At 38.6% G+C, this 19,813-nt stretch overlaps 2 protein-coding genes across 3 annotated transcripts in view; one reads left to right on the top strand and one right to left on the bottom strand.

The window, feature by feature from the left end:
- Positions 1–14,875, top strand: part of SCCPDH (saccharopine dehydrogenase (putative)) — a 29,165-nt gene extending 14,290 nt beyond the window's left edge. Inside the window, exons 6-12 of one of the 2 annotated variants that reach the window (XM_068986291.1) lie at positions 3,517–3,647; positions 4,582–4,699; positions 5,476–5,595; positions 5,686–5,742; positions 11,405–11,516; positions 12,962–13,040; positions 14,296–14,875. In XM_068986291.1, the coding sequence (XP_068842392.1) occupies positions 3,517–3,647; positions 4,582–4,699; positions 5,476–5,595; positions 5,686–5,742; positions 11,405–11,516; positions 12,962–13,040; positions 14,296–14,401 (723 nt within the window). In that variant the 3' untranslated portion in view covers positions 14,402–14,875. Of the gene's footprint in view, positions 1–3,516; positions 3,648–4,581; positions 4,700–5,475; positions 5,596–5,685; positions 5,743–11,404; positions 11,517–12,958; positions 13,041–14,295 lie in introns of both variants that reach the window. The other variant, XM_068986290.1, reaches the window with a different exon arrangement.
- Positions 14,876–16,034: 1,159 nt separating this feature from the next.
- The window catches only part of LOC138090216 (kinesin-like protein KIF28P), a 73,919-nt gene continuing 70,140 nt past the window's right edge, over positions 16,035–19,813 (bottom strand). The window contains exon 23 of the mRNA XM_068985724.1: positions 16,035–16,187. Coding sequence (XP_068841825.1) covers positions 16,035–16,187 — 153 coding nt within the window. The remainder of the gene's footprint in view (positions 16,188–19,813) is intronic.

The following is a 19,813-nucleotide window of genomic DNA, read 5'->3' as shown; positions in this document are numbered from 1 at the left end:
AGTGGTTGGCAGTTAATAATCACTCAATAAATATTGTTAAGTCCTGTTTTTATAAGGACTCTAAGTTGGGGCTTGATCAGGACCAAAGATTTGAAAACATCATATTCAATGCAGCTCCTTCTCACTCCCCTTAAAGCAAAATATGGAGCCTTAATTTCCCAAGGATGGACAAAGATAACTCCCTTGAAGAAGCATCCCTTGGCCCAGAATTGGTTTCCTCCTGCTGCTTCTCCCGCTTTTCCCCTTAAGCTTTATTACTTTACATAAAAATTGAAACATAGACAATGTATTGGATCACAAAGCAAGACTCAAAGAATTTCAGAGGATTGAAATCATATTCTCAAGACAGTGCTGTCTAGTACATCTTCCCACGATGATGCAGGTTTTCCATATATGCTATATAACGACTTCCATACCTCCAGTACAGGTGTCAGCCCACAGACTGCTCTTATATGGCTGCAAGCTAAGAATAATTCTAATATATTTAAAGAGCTATAATGGAAAACGAAGAATGTGTAGCAGAGAACATATGTGGCCTACACAGCCCAAAATACTTAGTTTGACCTTTTACAGAAATAGCGTGCCAGTCGCTGTTTTAGAGTATGTTTCAGGCTATAATACTATTACAGTCTAGAAATTGTACACTAGAAATCAGTGAAGAGATAACAAGAATTCAGTCTCTTCACTTCTTAAAGGTTTTTAGGATTTTGCATATACTCCCAAGTCAGTTTTGGTAGTTTGTGTCTGTGTTAGTTTCCTAGGACTACCATAATAAAGTACCACCAAGTGGGTTGCTTAAACAAGGGAAACAGTGCTTCAGGCAGAAGTCTAGACCTAGCTAGCAGTCTGATCTAGCTAGAAAGCTGGACGTCCATGATCAAGATGGTGGCGGGCTTGGTTTCTTCCGAGGACTGAGGGAGCCCCAGGCTTTCTCCTAGCTTTGGGTGCTCGCCGGCGCTCTTTGGTGTCCTCTGTTTCTAGAGGCATCACTCAGACCTCTTTTTCATCTTCACATGATGTGTGTGCGTGTCCAGATCTCTCCTTTGTATAAGGACACCAGTAATTTTGGGTTGGGGGTCCACCTCCTCCAGTATGACCTCAACTTAACTAGTTAAATCTGCAACAACCATATTTCCAAATAAGGCACATTCTGAGGTGCTGAGGGTTAGGCCTTCAACATACAAATCTGGGGCAGGAACACAATTTGATCCATAACAGTATCTTTCTAAGAATTTGTTCATTTCATCTAGGTTATCTAATTTGTTTGGCATACAACTGTTCACAGTATTTCCTTATACTCCTTTTTCTTTCTGTAAGATTGGTAATGCCACTTCTTTCATTCCTGATTTTAGTAATTGGAGCCCTTTCCCTCTCTCTCTCTCTCTGTCAGTTCAGCTAAAGTTTTCTCAGTGTGATGGATTTCTTTAAAGAACCGGCTTTGGTTTCATTGACTTTATTGTTTTTCTTTTCTTTGTTTATTTCCACTCGAGTCTTTATTATTGCTAGAAGACTAGAATAGAAAGCAGAAATATAAAAATCAGTTGCATTTCTATATACCAGCCACAGTTAGAAAATGAATTGTTTTGAAAAAGAAACCATTTATAGTAGCATTAAAAAATCAAGAACTTTAGAGGACTTCCCTGATGGTCCAGTGGTCAAGAAACTGTCTCCCAATGCAGGGGACGTGGGTTCAATCCCTGGTTGGGGAACTGAGATCCCACATGACTGACACAGGGCAACTGAGCCCACGCATAGCAACTACTGAGGCTGTGTGCTGTAGAGCTCGGCCCCCACAACAAGGAAGCCCGCACACCACAACTTGAGAAGCCTGTGTACTGCAATGAAGAACCACTGCAGCCAAAACTTAAAAACATTAAAATAATCAAATACTTAAGAATAAGTGATACAAAATGTATCAGAGTTCTATGAAGAAAACTGTGAAATGTTATTGAGTGACCTTAAAGAAAGCAAGGAAATATGAGAATCCACCATATTCATGGATTTGAATACTCGATTTTATTAAGATGTCAATTTTCCTTCAATTGATTTATAACCCCGTATAATTCCAATCAAAATCCCAAACAGGTTTTTTTTTTTTTTGGCTTGTTTTCTTTTAGTGTGCAGCTTGACAAACTAGTTCTAAAATGTGTATGAAAATGCAGAGGGCTAAAAATAGGCAACACTTTCTTAAAGGAGAATAAGGTAGAACAATGCTCTTGAATATCAAGTCAGAGTGTAATATTGGCAGGGAGATAGCAATAGGTCAACAGAACAGTATTCAGTATTTGTATGCATTACAAAATGATCACCACTAGTTAATATCTATCACCACACTTAGTTAAAATTTATTTTCTTGTGATGAAAACTTATAAAATTTCTTTAAGCAAATTTCTAATATGCTATATAGTATTTTTGTATACATTTAAAATTTTTAAATTGAGTATTTTTTAATCAAAGACACCATTAAGAAAATGTTAAGGTCAGCTGCAGAGTAAAAAGGTATTTCTAACACATGATAAATCCTGACATCACAGTTTTGAACAAAAGAAGCAAAACTCAAGAAATATACACTATATGATTCCATTTCTATAAAATTTAGAAACAGGCAAAATTTACTACACTGTCTAGAAATGGATTCTTAGGTGGTAAAACTGAAAAAAAAAAAGAATTTTTCTTGATTATCACAAAGGCAGGAAAGGAGGAGGACTTTCTGGGCTTAAATAGATGTTAGCCTCATAATTACATTAAATTATGCTTTTATGTTCTGTGCACTTTTCTATTTTTTAGCAAAATAAAGGGTTTTTTAAATGAGATGTAATTTTTGTCTTTTTAATGGCTTATTTGTATAAGAAGATACTCTTAGGTTTTTTAAAAATCCATTTTCCCCTGATTTTAAGAAATCTTTGCAAATAGGTCAAATTGGCTAGGCGCAGATTGAGAATAGTTTCACAAATTAAACTCGGAAGACTTTTAGCTCTGTTTTAGTTTTAGCAAAACAGAAGTGATTAATCTGTAACAAAATGGAAGTTAGATTGGTATCTCTCTACCTTTCAGTTTCATCAAAGCTATTATGTGAAAACATGAATCTTCTGATGGTTTTATTATTTCTTTTTTCCTGCTTAAAGCAATCAGTGATAGTTAAGTGAAAATGATGAAGTGAAACTCACTGGCTTGTTAAAAAAAATATAAATAATGGTAGGAGGAAAGAAGAAAGGACATATGTTGTAAATATGTAGTATGTAAAAAGGTATAAACAGTGAATATGATTGTACTAATGAATGTTACTGCTGCCTATCCCCTCATAAAAATTCATCTCAAGATTATTGAATTAGAGATTATGCCTTGCTCAAATAAGATGAAATGTTCTTTGTATCAATTATAAATGGCTTGGTTTTACATTTTAGTAATTATCCCTTAAGACATATTTCTTAATATTTTAATTTTTTTTTGAATGTAGTTGATTTACAGTGTTGTATGAGTTTACATGTTTCTTTAACTCTTGAATTATTTTGTTAGGGGTTGTCCATTCATGATGGTACCTGGAAGTCAGCAGTTTATGGTTTTGGAGATAAGAGTAATTTGAAAAAACTACGAAATGAGTCAGATATGAAGCCTGTCCCAATTGTTGGACCAAAATTGAAAAGAAGGTATATTATCACAAAACTGTTCTTCAATTTATCTAAGCATATTGTTGTTTATCTGACTGTTAATAACATATGCTATTAAAAAAGCCTGGAGACTTTTATAGTGAGTTCACTGTTATTTTCAAAGATAAATATAATTAATATGTTACACTAAGTTTAACTACTTCATATATAATAATACATTTGGATTCTGGGAAAAATTAGTTTTATGACTCTTCACCATCAGTATCAAAATTAAACATCAGTTAAATTTTATGCAATAAAAATGTGACGATCTTATGTATATTAATAAATGTATTAATAGTGTTTATATGTGAGAACCCTGAACTCAAGAGTTTGGCTACTGAAATGAGTGTTCTTTTTATTGTTATCTGAGGAAATTGTTGGGGTACAAAACATGGTTAAATTATGTATGTGTTAAGTGCCCATGGTATGAAGAATACTAGTGTTCTAACTTGTCACTTCAGCGAAAGCAATGGCACCCCACTCCAGTACTCTTGCCTGGAAAATCCCATGGACAGAGGAGCCTGGTGGGCTGCAGTCCATGGGGTCGCTAAGAGTCGGACATGTCTGAGCAACTTCACTTTCACTTTTCACTTTCATGCATTGGAGAAGGAAATGGCAACCCACTCCAGTGTTCTTGCCTAGAGAATCCTAGGAACGGGGGAGCCTGGTGGGCTGCCGTCTATGGGGTCGCACAGAGTCAGACACAACTGAAGTGACTTAGCAGCAGCAGCAGCAACTTGTCACTTATTTGGGTGCAAGTGTAAAGAACAAAGGACGAATACTAAAGTAAATTTTAATTAAGAGCAGATCTGCCATCATTATTGTTATCATTAATTGCCTCAGCAAGAGTTAAAGTTTTTATTCAGAAATTTACCAGTTAAAGTTGTGGTCATTGTAAATGGAAAAGATAGAACATGGGTCTGTCTTGCAGGTGGCCAATTTCTTACTGCAGAGAACTCAGCAGTTATTCCATTCCTTTCTTGGGAGCAGATGTGTCTGTTGTGAAGCGGACTCAGCGTTACTTGCATGAAAATTTAGAGCAGTCACCTGTAAGTGTATATGATTTATTTTTTAATAAAGAGTATTCTAGTTTGTTTCAGTTCTTCTATCAGTTTAATGTAGGATTTTTATGTTTCTAAATCCAAAAAAAGAAAGAGTTGAATAGTGAATGTTTCAGTTTCTGGGAGCATAAAGAATTAGTAGTGTAGAGCATTTTGCATTTTATGGGGGTGATAATAGCTTCCTCCCACAATTCAGATCTGACCTTCTGAATATGTTTTTTACTTGAGACAGTAGAAGCAAGTTCAGTGCAGGAAATCCTGGTGTTGTAAGCACCCAACAGTCCTGTTGAGAGTTTGAGCTGCTAGAATACTTTCTGTTGCTTATGGAGGTGTCTGGGTTCTTCTCTCTTCTGTCCTTGCTACCTCTGGAGTCCCATCCTACTCCACTGGTGAGAGAAGTCATTATTCCCACTGCCAAGACTTGAAGAGGAAACTATTTCAAGTTAAAAAAGAATTTCTTAAACAGGTTGTAAGTGGAGTATACATTCTATAATGTATAATTGTTAAACTCAGGTATATGATTATGAACATTTCATATTGTATTCAAGGAAGGGGAGCTAATTATTGCTTGCAACAATTCCTTTTAAAAAATGTCCCCCTAGTGTCTGTTTTCTGAACAAGCTTTTAGAACATAACACATTCATAAAGTGAAAACTGCTTTCATTTGATATTTCTGACTATAGAGTAAGTTATTAGTAGCTAACATTTTTTTATTACTTGGTCTAAGAAAGGCATAACATTCTGATTTTATATTCTTCATCTAGGTTCAGTATGCTGCTTATGTTACTGTGGGAGGCATCACTTCTGTTATTAAGCTGATGTTTGCTGGACTTTTCTTTTTATTCTTTGTGAGGTTTGGCATTGGAAGGCAGCTTCTCATAAAAGTAAGTAAGTTTTTATGAAATTAAACCTATAGAAGTATTTTCTATGAATTTAAAAAATATGACTAAAGGTTTTGTTTTTTTCCCCTTTAGTTCCCATGGCTCTTCTCCTTTGGTTATTTTTCAAAACAAGGTCCAACACAAAAACAGGTAACCCTTTCCTTTGTATCCAGGTCTCTAAAATAATATTTTTCTTTTTACTTTTCCTCAGTGCAGTGATGATAATAGCTAAGACTTGATGAAGCACTTACTTTGTTTCAGACATTCTTATGTTCTTTATATACATTAGTCAATCTTTTCAAACACTCCTTGAGGGAGGTGTTATATCCATTTATAAATGAGGAAAATAAGTAACAGAAGTAACAGAGAGGCTAAGAAATTTGCCAAAGTCCTGTGGTAAGTAGATGGGCAGGCTAGAATGAGAACTGAGCTGTTTGGCTCCAGAAATTGTGTTCTCTTTGCATCATGGAAATTTCAGATTTTTTACTCTTCAATTTTACTCCTTCATTATCTCATCCTTTTTACCTCCTCTGTCCCCCTCTCCCAAGTGTACTTCCTTTTTCCTCTTTCACACACCCTGGATTCCCATGGTAGATAAACTGAATTGTCACCTGTCCAATATCCTCAATACGACTGCTTTAGGCACTTAAAATATAACGTGTAAAATCTGAACTTCTTTCCACCAAACCCTCTTCTTCCTTCTTGTTTCCCATCTCAGTTGGTGGCACTGTCATCTGCCCAATCAAGAATGCAGGCATCACTCTAGATTTGGCTCCAAATCCATCACAACTCCCTTAGTTCCTTCTCCCTTCTCCTGTCTCCCTTCTCCGCCACTTCCTTCTAATTGTGGTAAAATTAAAATACGCATGACATAGAATTTCCCATCTTAACCATTTTCGTTCATCAGGGATACAGAGGGCTGATTGTATAAACCCTGTTTTGCTTATCCACTCATCTGTGCATTGACATTTGGATTACTTCTGTCTTTTGTCTATTTTGAATAATGCTTTTATGAAATTGAGTGTGCATTAACATCACTGAAGAGCTTTCAAAAAGTCCAGTGCCCAAGCCACATTCTACACCAATCAAACCTGAATCTCTGATCATCTGTTTTGGGTTCTCTCCCAAAGTTGAGATCTCTGCTATGAGGCCTCACTTCACACCTACTGAATCAGAATGTCCAAATGCCAGGGTCAAAACATATATTTGAAAAAAGTTCCCTGAGTGATTCTGATATACAAAGTCCCAGGTGTAAAAGTCATTGCCAAAGCAGTAAGTCAGGGAAGTATTTTAAAGAAGGTGATAACAGGGTCAGATTTAATTGTTTATTGAAGTGTAGTTGATTTACAATATTGTGTCAGTTTCAGGTATATGGCAAAGTAACTTAGTTATACATATACATTTTTTTCACGGTATTTTCCATTATAGGTTATTACCTGGTAATAGTAATTACCCGGATGTAGTAATTACCTGGTATTGGATGCAGTTCCTTCTGTCATACAGTAAATCCATGTTGCTGATCTGTTCTGTGTGCAGCAGTTTGCAGTTGTTAAACCCCTACTCTTCATTTATCTGCCCCCCTTTCCTCTTTGGTAATAGTAAATTTGTTTTCTATGTCTGAATTTGTTTATATTTTGTATCAGTTTTTAAATTCTACACATAAATGATATCATATAATATTTGCCTTTCTCTTTTTGATTCATTTCACTTAGTATGGTATTCTCTAGGTCCATCTGTGTTGCTTCAAACAACAGTATTTCATTCTTTTTTTATAACTAATATTTCATTGTATATATACATATTAGGGGCTTCCCTCATAGCTCAGTCGGTAAAGAATCTGCCTGCAATGCAGGAGACCCAGGTTCATTTCCTGGGTCAGGAAGATCCCCTGGAGAAGGAATTGGCAATGCGCTCCAGTATCCTTGCCTGGAAAATCCTATGAACAGAGGAGCCTGGCGGGCTACAGTCCATGGAGTCACAAGAGTTGGACACGACTTAGCAGCTAAACCACCACCACTACCACCACCATACATATCACATCTCCTTAAACCAGTTGTCTGTTGATGAGCACTTGGATTGTTTCCATGTCTTGGCTATTATAAATAGGGCTGCTATGAACATTGGCATGCATTTATCTTTTGAATTAGTTTTCCTTTTTTCTGGACATATGGCCAGGAGTGGGATTGCTGGATCATATGGTAGCTCTGTTTTTAGTTTTTTAAGGACCCTCCATCCTGTTTTCTATGGTGGCTGTACCCATTTACGTTCTCACCACTGAGGGAACATACAGTATTTATCTTTGTCTTACTTTACTTGAAGTCCATCCATGTCATCACTGGTGGCAGGATTTCATTCTTCCTTATGGCTGAATAATATCCCTTTGTGTGTGTGTGTGTGTGTGTGTGTGTGTATCACTACATTTTCTTTGCACATCAGTGGACATTTAGGTTGTTTCCATGTCTCAGCTATTGTAAATAATGCTGTGGTGAACGTGGGGGTACAGATATTTTTTCAAATTAGTGCTTTGGTTTGCTTCAAATAAATATCTGAAAGTGGACTTGCTGGATTGTATGATTTGCATTTCCCTGCTGATTACTGATACTGAGCCTGTTTGTTAGTCACCTGTATGTATTTTTTGGAAAGTGTCTATTCAGGCCCATTTTTAATCAGATTGTTTGGTTGAGTTGTATGTATTTTTGTATATTTTAAGTATTAACTCTTTATTGGATACATTTTTTGCAAATATCTTCTTCCATTCAGTAGGCAGTCTTTTTGTTTTGTTGATAGTTTCACTGTGCAAAATTCAGTTTAATGTAGTTCCACTTGTTTATTTTTCCTTTTGTTTCTCCTAAGAAGACATCCAGTAAAATACTAAGACCGGTGTCAAAGAGCATACTACCTATGTTTTCCTCTCAGGAGTTTTGTGGTTTCAAGTCTTACATTTAAGTTCTTAATCCACTTTGAGTTTATTTTTCTATATGTTGTGAAACAGTAGTCCAGTTTGATTTTTCTGCATGAGGCTGTCCAATTTTCCCAACACAGTGTATTAAAGAGACTGTCTTTCCTGTTGTATGTTCGTGCCTCCTCTGTTGTAGGTTAATTGAACATGTAAGTGTGGGATTATCTCTGAGCTGTCTATTCTGTTCATTGATCTATGTGTCTGTTTTTTTTGTACCAGTACCATACTGGTTTGGGGGTTTTTTGGCCATGCTGCACAGCTTACAGGATCTTAGTTCCTCAACCAGAGATTGAACCCATGCTTCCTGCAATGGAAGCATGGCGTCCTAACCCCTGTACCACCAGGGAGTTCTCAGTACCATACTCTTTTGATTACTGTACTTTTGTACTGTAATTTGAAATTATAGATGATGATACTTCCAGCTTTGTTATTCTTTCTCAGGATTACTTTGACTCTTTGAGGTCTTTTGACTTCAAATTTAAGAATTATTTGGTCTCATTCTGTGAAAAATGCCATTGGTATTTTGATAGGTATTGCATTGACTGTGTAGATTTTCTTGGGTAGTATCGTCATTTTAACAATGTTAGTTCTTACAATCCAAGAGCATGGTATATATTTCTATGTGTCATCTTCAGTTTCTTTCATTAGTGTTATAGTTTCTCGAGCACAAGTATTTTACATCCTTGATTAGATTTATTTCTTGGTATTATTCCTTTTGATTTAAAAAGATTGTTTTCTTAATTTATCTTTCTGATTGTTGTTAGTATATAGAAATGCAATAAATTTCTGTATGTTAACTTTGTATTTATATCCTGCAACTTTACTGAGTTCATTTATTAGTTTTAATAGTTTTTTTGTGGGATCTTTAGGATATTCTATATGTAATACCATGACCTCTGCAGACAGTGACAATTTTACTTCTTACTTTCCAATTTAGATTCCTTGTATTCTGTTTCTTGTCTGATGGTTTTGACTAGGACTGCCAAATACTATGTTGAATAGAAGTGGCAAGAGTGGGTGCTCTTGTCTTGTTTCTGATCTTAGAAGAAAAGCTTTCAGAAAAGCTCTCAACTTTTCACCGTTGAGTATGCTGTTGGCTATGGGTTTGTCATATATGGTCTTTATTATGTTGAAATATGTCCCCTCTATATACACACTTTGTTGAGACTTTTTATTATAAATGGATGTTGAATTTTATCAAGTGCTTTTCCTGTGTTTGAGATGATTATATGATTTTTATCCTTTATTTTGTTAATGTGGAATATCACACTGACTTATTTGTGGATGTTGAACATGTTTGCATCCCTAAACTAAATCCCACTTAAGTATAGTATGTGCTGTGCTGTGCTGTGCACAGTCACTTCAGTTGTGTCCAACTCTTTGCGACCCTATGGACGGTAGCCCACCAGGCTCCTCTGTCCATGGGATTCTCCAGGCAAGAATACTGGAATGGGTTGCCATGCCCTCCTCCAGGGGATCTTCCTGACCCAGGGATCGAACCCATGTCTTTTATACCTCCTGCATTGGCAGGCGGGTTCTTTACCACTAGCGTGACAGCCAGATCTTAATTATAGCTTATGGTCCATTCAATGTATTGTTGAATTCAGTTTGGTAATATTTTGCTGAGGGCTTGGCACAGGAAGCTGAGGCTTCCCTGGTGTTTCAGTTGGTAAAGAATCCCCCTTCAATGCAGGAGACCTGGGTTCAGTTCCTGGGTTGGGAAGATCCCCTGGAGAAGGGAACAGCTACCCACTTCAGTATTCTGGCCTAGAGAATTCCATGAACAGAGGAGCCTGGCAGGCTACAGTCCATGGGGTTGCAAAGAGTTGGATACAACTGACTCACTTTCACTTTCATTTTGCACTTATATTTATCAGAGATATATGGGCTGTAGTTCTGATTTCTTGTAGCCACCTTGTCTGGTTTTGCCTTTAAATAATGATTTATCCTTTTTGGCACCTACTTTACTTTTCTTTGTAATAAACTTCTCTATTAGAAGGTATGTGTGCTGTGAGGACACACACAATTCAAGACCCTGGCCTCCTGCTCAGTAAATTTAATAATGCCCTCCACTAACCTAACCCTGGACTTCTAATTCATGCTTCATATTGTTACCAGATCTCATGTGTGTGTGTACACACACACACACACACACACACACACACACACACACACACATCTTCCCCCTCCCCTAAACTAAGCTCTAGAAATGCCGTATATTTTATTTTATAAGTACTTTATGTCTCAGGGCCTAATATAATGTCTGACACTTGGTTTATACTGAATAAAAATTTGTTCACCATGGCTTTGTTACTTTGTTTCTAAGTTTAGTGATTATGACAGATGCTTGGATAAATCTTCCATAATTTAATTTTGAATCAAGTTTTTATACTTCTCAATGGAGCAGTTTTGTGTCTATATCCTAGGCCCATATTACCATTACTTGCTGACTGTTTTTGTCTTCTCACCTCAAACATATCTAAAGCCAGAGCAACATATTCTGCCCTGAAATAAACACTACCTCCAGCTTTTCCTCTGAAACTGCCTGTGGTGGTGATGCTGTTCCTTCCGCCACAGCCTGATTCATCTTTACTCCTCACTAGGGCTCCGCTTTATTCCTCACTACCTCTGTCCCCAGAACTTTACACCAGTCAGCAAAGCTTACGGTTCTTCAGAGAATTGTTTTTTGTTCCATGCTTAGTTACGGATGACAGGATAGTCCATCTAATAGAATATTGATGTTATCTATTAAAAATGTCTTATATGAAGTATAATGTTGATAGAATGTTTTATTGTGTTCAAGGAGGAAATGGCATATTTATTTAATAAACTCTTTTGCTTTCTATTCCTCAGATTGATGCTTCATCATTTACTATGACATTTTTTGGTCAAGGATTCAGCCAAGGCGTTTCCCCTGTCAAGAACAAACCAAATATCAGAATTTGTACTCAGGTGAAAGGACCAGGTATTTCACATGTGACTTAAGAACGTTTGGGAGATTTACATTGTCTTAAGCTATAACGTGGTGTACTAGTCATAATTTCTTTTTAAAATTTGTTTTAGAAATAAATTTACACAGTTATTTAAGTTAATAATGATAAATAATTCTGTCAAAAGAAGGATTGGAATTACTGGTATCATTCAGTTTTATTGTTGTATACCTCTCTCTGATTTTTTTTTCTGTCAGTATGATTCAGTAATTCTGAATGGAATTTTTAATATAAGAAGACAAGGGCCTGATTGATATTTATCTGTTCTACTCTCATACTCAAGGGTCACTTTAAAGCCTTTTACTTATAACAGTAGTATAATTATAATCAAGGCTGTGGTCCAAGCTTTCTTTGGAGTCTGTGATCACCCTGACATTGCTTGTGAAATATGTGCACATGTGTGTTTTTCCAGGGAGGATAAAAATTTTGATAGGTTGTTAAAAAACTGTCACCCCAAAACATTCAATAACTAGTACTATAAATTTTAGAGAACTATACAGAGACAGCCCCACTGTGAGTTACATTTCATTATCATCCTTCCTAATAGATCATGGGCCTCTGTTGTACAGTTTTTAATCAAGCCAAATAGCAAAGATATCTTTGCATCTTGCATTTTTTTTAAATTTCTACTTGGGTTTTTAGGATAAGCTATGTTCTTATTTGACATGAATATAAACACCAATGTTCTACTGGTTTATAGACCTCTTTTAAAGTTACTTCTTAAAGTTAGACTTCTTTGAGAGTTACTCAGTTGTCCTTTAAGAAACTGAGTCTGTTTTTTAAAGTGAAGTTTAGTGTATTTGATTGATAAAGGTCAGTTTAGTGTATGAGTTGGGCTTTCCTGGTGGCTCAGATGGTAAAGAATCTGCCTGCAATGCAGGAGACCAGGGTTTGATCCCTTCATCAGGAAGATCCCCTGGAGGAGGAAATGGCAACCCACTCCAGTATTCTTGCCTGGAGAATCCCATGGACAGAGGAACTGAATGGGCTGCAGTCTAAGGGGTCGCAAAGATTGCACAGGGTATGAATAAATCTAGGATCATTGGTGAGAGTGTTGGCTTGAGCTAGCTGCCCACATGTGATTCTGGTTCAACCACTGTCTGACTCTGAATGTGAATGAGGCGCTTAACCTCTCTATGCCTCAGTTTCCTCATCTGTAAAATGGATATAAAATAGTACTAACCTTGTATGATTGTTAAGAGGATTAAATGAGTTTAACAGATTTAAAGCACTTAATACAGTTCCTAACACTTAGTAAGGACTATATACATGTTAATTGTTATTTTTGTTATTTCATGAACAGAGTATTAAGGAAATTCTGTACACTAAGATATAAAATCTGCCATTTGATTTGTCGGTGCTGTTGAATGTCTAGTTTATGGATGCTCTCTTTTTCTTGATCACCTGTTCTCTGCAGAAGCTGGCTACGTGACTACCCCCATAGCCATGGTCCAGGCAGCCATGACTCTTCTAAATGATGCCGCTGATCTTCCTAAGGCGTGAGTCTGGCTTTCTTCAAATTTAAAGATATCTTTTCCATTTATGTTATATTTTAGCTTATTTTAGTTCAGTTTTCAGGTATTGGGTTTACAGTATCTTTGATCCAAAGAGAGAGATGAACTTAAAATGGTAAGGAAGTTCCTTACTGACTTCTAGGAACAGTGCAGAAAGAAATGAGAGTAGAAAGAAGTTGAGAGCCATGTAATTTGGCTTCAGTTCCTTCGAAAAATAACTCAGATCCCAAGTTAGCTACTCAAAAAAAGGTCCCCGTAGTTCAGTGTTACTGCCAGGAGCCCTTAATCCATGCTGAATGATACCCAGCTGCCAGTGAGAGCCTTGATTCATGGCATCCTGGCTAGATCATTATTAAGTACACTATCTTACTGGAGGATTTAGCTGTTAGCCTAAAAGTAGGCCAGCTTTACAAATAAGCATAGGCTTGCAGGCTTAGAAACAAATCAGGTATGACCTGAAACTAGTAAGTAATAAACATAAAAATTATATAAAGCGAAACTTAATTACATTTTCTTCAAATATTTGTATACCCTTTGAAAGTATTTAGCATTTTCTGAATGGTAGCCATTAAATGAAAAAAAGAACTTCTTTTTCATCCTATTTGTCCTGTTTATGCTTCATTAATAATTGATTGCCTAAGTTTATTTTGTCCACGTGTGTATTTAGAGGCTTCCCAGGTGGCACTAGTAGTAAAGAACCCTCCTGCCAGTGTAGGAGACAGAGACACGGGTTCAATCCCTAGGTAGAGACGATCCCCTGAAGAAGGGCATGGCGACCCACTTCAGTATTCTTGCCTAGAGAATCCCAGAGGAGCCTGGCAGGCTACAGTCCATGGGGTCGCAAAGAGTTGGACACAACTGACGCGACTTAGCACACATGCATGTGTATGTTTAATCTTCCTGAGTCTTAGGGCTGACTTTATAAACAGCAGCTGCTACTTGGGTTGATAACTCTCCATGTGGCCCTTCCAACACACACACACCAGTTTGTGGAAACAGTCTCATTATCACTGAACCAGTCTAGACAGGTTTGCTAGGTACTAGTTTCCTCTTAAATAATAGCTACTTGCTCACTTGGCTGGTTTTAGAAATGGAACCAAAAACAGTCCATGATGAAATCAAGAATCAGATTTTTATAAGTTTTGCATGGATTTGATAGCTGGCTGCACAGCAGGTCATCTAGCAGAGGAAGGGGCTGGAGCTGGGCATGGTGCACTGTTTTTACCTTGTTGTCTTACAGGGGTGGAGTCTTCACGCCCGGAGCAGCTTTCTCCCGAACAAAGTTGATTGACAGACTCAATGAACGTGGCATTGAATTTAGTGTCATTAGCAGCACTGAAGTCTAAACACTTGAATAATTAATTGAAGTCATAAAATGTATGAATTAACAGCTTTTTAATTTGGTATGTTGTAATGCTTCTGTAAACCTATCTGACTATATGTGGAAAAGATTGTCAAATCTAAAATATGTATACATTAAAAGCAGGAAATTGTACTAGCTTACCCTGCATTTCACATCTTAGCTGATATTTGTGATTTTATTGCTTTTGAGAGAAAACTTAACATTTGACTGACTTTTTCATTGAAGAATTCATGGTCATTTTTTATAAGTGAGCTGGCAGATCAGAGGATGGGATGGTGGCTCTGTCTGTGTTGCTGACACACCCCAGCTGGTGGTCATGTGAGATAGTGGCTGCTGTTTTCCTTGTCATGGTATCAAATGGGATCTCACTTTCCCATGAATTTCTCTGCATAGTGTAGGCCTTTGCCAAACGAAACTGCAGTTTTTGCTCTTTTAGCCTAGTTTTTCACCCATCTGCACTGACTGATTTTGGACTCTTACCTAAAGTTTAATAATAAAGGATTGTCAATTGAACAGTGGATTTGTGTTTGGACATGTCTGTGTAATTGAGTAATGGTAGAAATGTGCTTCCCAAGTGGTCTGTGTCCTGCTAATAACTGGGTTACTCATTTTCCCTGGTTCTATACCTGTGGTTAGTTTGAAAGATGTAGCTGGTAAATTTCTACTGATTTTCACTGCCTAAGCAAAACTTTTCTTATAAAAATTTACTTTTTATATTTAACTACATTTTCCACTGAAGCCTAAAAATAAGGCAAAGACTTTTCCTTTTGTAATCATACCATAAACACAAATCAGTGTTCTATTACATCCATCATGTAAAGAGGACAACCATTTCCTTTATGGAATTTCTGCAATACAGTGAGAGGTATGAAACTGATAAGAATCTTACTCATGTTAGGAGACAACTCTGTCACTTTTCACTTTCATGCATTGGAGAAGGAAATGGCACCCCACTCCAGTGTTCTTGCCTGGAGAATCCCAGGGACGGGGGAGCCTGGTGGGCTGCCGTCTATAGGGTCGCACAGAGTCGGACTGAAGCGACTTAGCAGCAGCAGCAGCTGTACAAACTGTACAGAAGAAAGAGGATCTTTAACTGAAAGAAGAACAGATAAGGAAAGAGGCTTAGAGAAGGGACATGGCTTGCTCCAAACCGTAGAACTGATTAGTCATGGATTCAGCTCCAGGCAGTCGATCCTCTTGCTCAGAGTACTGACCATTCACTGCTCATATTTTCTACCTCACCTTCAGCCTGAATTCATTTTTACATGATTTTAAATCAAATAAAAAGGAATTTTGTTTGAAAGCAGTGTAATAGTTTGAGTGAGTGAGAAATGGGTTGACTAGGTTGAGTCCACAATTCAGCTCCGATAGCCAAGTTAATTAAATAATCTTGACAACTCAAAGCGCAAATGTTTTCAGTTGGTGGATCCTCTGGGAAAGATTGAAGGCATGAGGAGAAGGGGACGACAGAGGATGAGATGGTTGGATGGCATCACTGACTCGATGGACGTGAGTTTGAGCAAGCTCCAAGAGTTGGTGATTGACAGGGAAGCCTGGAGTGCTGCAGTCTGTGGGGTCATAAAGAGTCAGACAGGACTGAGCGACTGAACTGAACACTATTCCGCATGCAATAAACATTCTTTCTTCTGTTTCACTATAAGAGCAACATCATTTTTCAGTTTCCACAAGGTGGATTCAAGTAGGTCCCCAAAGTCCTTTAACATTTGTGACTGTTGGTGTACAAATGGCCGAAGCGTTTGATCATCTTCCTAAAAATAAATGAAAGAAAAAAATGATACTGTTGTTAAACCCCAAATTCATATGCCCAATGCACAGTGAAGCCAAACAAACTGAAATAGTGGAATTTGGAGCAAAGAAACTTGTATTAGTTGAGGAGGCGCCAACTCTGAAGATGGGAGACCTAGACTCATCTCAAATCGATCCTACTGGCTGGCCAGGGTGCAAGGGTTTTAAAAGCAAAAGTAAAGGGGGTGGGGGTGGTATGTGATTTCAGCTCCCCTATAAGACCTCAGTTGCAGACTTCTGAGCATCATCTTGTAACCTGAGTCTGTCATTGTGATTGATCTGTGTGTCCTAGCAAACTAGTATACCATGGTCTTGTGATCCCTTAACTTCTTTTGGAGAGAGAGCAAAAGCAATGATGGTTATTTACCTCATGATGGCTCAGGAATTCACTTCTTAATTGACCCAGTGTCACTAATTTTAAGACTGCTTGTGTTGCAGGAAGGGGAACCCGTTCCAGGGCCAGAAAGTGGACTCTGGTCTAATACTCAAATGAATTGTCAGAGGAGACACATGTGTTGACAAAGCAAGAGATTTTATTGGGAAGGGGTGCCTGGGCAGAGAGCAGTAAAGAAAGGGAACCCAGGAGAACTGCTATGCCACATGGCTTGCAGTGGGTTTTATGGTGATGGGATTAGTTTCCGGGTTGTCTTTGGCCAATCATTCTGGTTCAGAGTCTTTCCTGGTGGTGCATACATTGCTCAGCAAAGATGGACGGCAGTGAGAAGGATTCTGGGAGGTGGTTGGACACGTGGTGTCACCTTTTGACCTTTCCTGAACTCTTCCAGTTGGTGGTGGCTTATTAGTTCCATGTTCCTTACCAGGACCTCCTGTCTTAAAATAACTCATACAAATGGTAACTATGGTGCCTGGCCAGGGTGAGTGGTTTCAGTCAGTGTGATTCCCCTCACACTTGGGGCCATTTGATAGAGCATTATCCCCACAGTTTGGGGTCATAAGTCAACACATTGTTTTAAGCTGACAATCATGGAAAAGATGTTGCTGGGCTTGTTTTTCTTCTGTGTCTGTGTTCCCTCACTCCCCTAGTTAGTAATTGCTTGAATCTGCTCTTTGGAACTCAGGGAAGGTCGAGGAGAGGAAAGTCTTTTTCTACAAACAAGAAGCCAGGAACATGGATGGGATGTGTACTCAAAAAGGCCTGAAGTGTCCTGCTCAGTTTCAGTCTTAGTAGACTCACTTCATTATAGTAAAAGGATGGTGTGTGTACATGAAGGGGTGCCCAGTAAGATCTCTCTTTGAGCTGGAAAGCTGCATTTGAAAGCTGCTACCAGAGGCAACAATTCACCTAGGAGCAGGTCTGGTTTAGGAAGCCTGCCTAAATGACCCTTTCAGTTCAGTTCAGTTCAGTCGCTCAGTTGTGTCCCGACTCTTTGCGACCCCATGAACCGCAGCATGCCAGGCCTCCCTGTCCATCACCAACTCCCGGAGTCCACCCAAACCCATGTCCATTGAGTCGATGATGCCATCCAACCATCTCATCCTCTGTTGTCCCCTTCTCCTCATGCCCTCAATCTTTCCCAGCATCAGTGTCTTTTCCAGTGAGTCAGCTCTTCTCATCAGGTGGCCAAAGTATTGGCGCTTCAGCTTCAACATCAGTCCTTCCGATGAACACCCAGGACTGATCTCCTTTAGGATGGACTGGTTGGATCTCCTTGCAGTCCAAGGGACTCTCAAGAGTCTTCTCCAACACCACAGTTCAAAAGCATCAATTCTTTGGCACTCAGCTTTCTTTATAGTCCAACTCTCATATCCAAATGTGACCACTGGAAAAACCATAGCCTTGACTAGATGGACCTTTGTTGGCAAAGTAATATCTCTGCTTTTCAATATGCTGTCTAGGTTAGTCGTAACTTTCCTTCCAAGGGGTAAGTGTCTTTTAATTTCATGGCTGCAGTCACCATCTGCAGCGATTTTGGAGCCCAGAAAAATAAAGTCAGTCACTGTTTCCACTGTTTCCCCATCTATCTGTCATGAAGTGATGGGACCGGATGCCATGATCTTAGTTTTCTGAATGTTGAGCTTTAAGCCAACTTTTTCACTCTCCTCTTTCACTTTCATCAAGAGGCTCTTTAGTTCTTCTTCACTTTCTGCCATAAGGGTGGTGTCATCTGCATATCTTAGGTTATTGATATTTCTCCCAGCAATCTTGATTCCAGCTTGTGCTTCCTCCAGCCCAGCATTTCTCATGATGTACTCTGCATATAAGTCAAATAAGCAGGGTGACAATATACAGCCTTGGTACTCCTTTTCCTATTTGGAACCAGTCTGTTCCATGTCCAGTTCTAACCATTGCTTATTGTCAACAGGGAAAATTGGTGAGAGAATCCAAATATTTGGGACTGGCATAATACTGTAGACGTTCTGAAGTTTGCAAAGGACCATGTGGGTGGGGATTCTCCCATCGATAGGCTTGACTGATACGGGTCCCCTGCCCCATAGGAGAAGAGACTGCAGATAGCCCTGTGGGCCAGGGCGCCTGTGAGCAATGGTAGAAGAGGTGACGGTGCTCACAGAGATGAGGAATGGGCAGGGGGCAGGTAGTGTGTCATGGCATCTCCTTTTAGTTTCTCTTTCCCTGATGATTAGTGAAATGCCTGCTCAAAGACTTTGGCCATTTTTTCCAATGTGTTTTGCCACGTGTTGTCTTTCTTATTTTAATAAATATGTAGTTGTTTATTCTGGATACTAACATCACCTACTCAGCAGACATGAGTTTAAGCAAACTCTGGGAAATGGGGAAGGACAGGGAAGCCTGGTGTGCTGCAGTGCATGGAGTCACAAAGAGGTGGACACGACTGAGTGAACAACAACAATACAGATAGATTCCCCCAGGTTGTGACTTGTTTTTTACGTTATTTTTAGTGTCTTTCACCACAGTAGTTTTTCTTTCTTTCTTTATTGTGAGCTGAGCGCTGAAGAACTGATGCTTTTGAACTGTGGTGTTGGAGAAGACTCTTGAGAGTCCCTTGGACTGCAAGGAGATCCAACCAGTAAATCCTGAAGGAAATCAGTCCTGACTATTCATTGGCAAGACTGATGTTGAAGCTTCAGCTTCAATCCTTTGGCCACCTGATGGGAAGAACTGACTCATTGGGAAAGACCCTGATGCTGGGAAAGATTGAAGGCAGGAGAAGGGGATGATAGAGGATAAGATGATTGGATGGCATCACTGACTCAATGGACATGAGTTTGAGCAAGCTCCAGGAGTTGGTGATGGACAGGGAAGCCTGGTGTGCTGCAGTCTATGGGGTTGCAAAGAGTCAGACATGACTGAGCAACTGAACTGAACTGAACTGATACATCCAAAAGAGTGCCCCAAATGTATGCATGGGTACAAATTAAACACGTCTGCTCAAGAAAACACTGTCTCTAGATTTCCTCCTGGTCATACCCATTTCCCCACCCCAAGAAGCAACCACTAACCTAAGTTGATCGTCATTTTCTTTCCACCTAGAATGCAGCCCTAAACAGCCCTATATTTTGCCTGTTTTCTGGCCACTTGTGCCGTAATTTACTTATCTTCTGTGGACGTGCATTAGGATGTTTCTATTTGGGGAGCTATAACGGAAAA

Source organism: Capricornis sumatraensis, chromosome 14, assembly GCF_032405125.1.
Source record: "Capricornis sumatraensis isolate serow.1 chromosome 14, serow.2, whole genome shotgun sequence".
Taxonomy (NCBI): domain Eukaryota; kingdom Metazoa; phylum Chordata; class Mammalia; order Artiodactyla; family Bovidae; genus Capricornis; species Capricornis sumatraensis.
The sequence above is the reverse complement of the archived record's forward strand: the minus strand, read 5'-3'. Positions and strand labels throughout refer to the sequence as shown.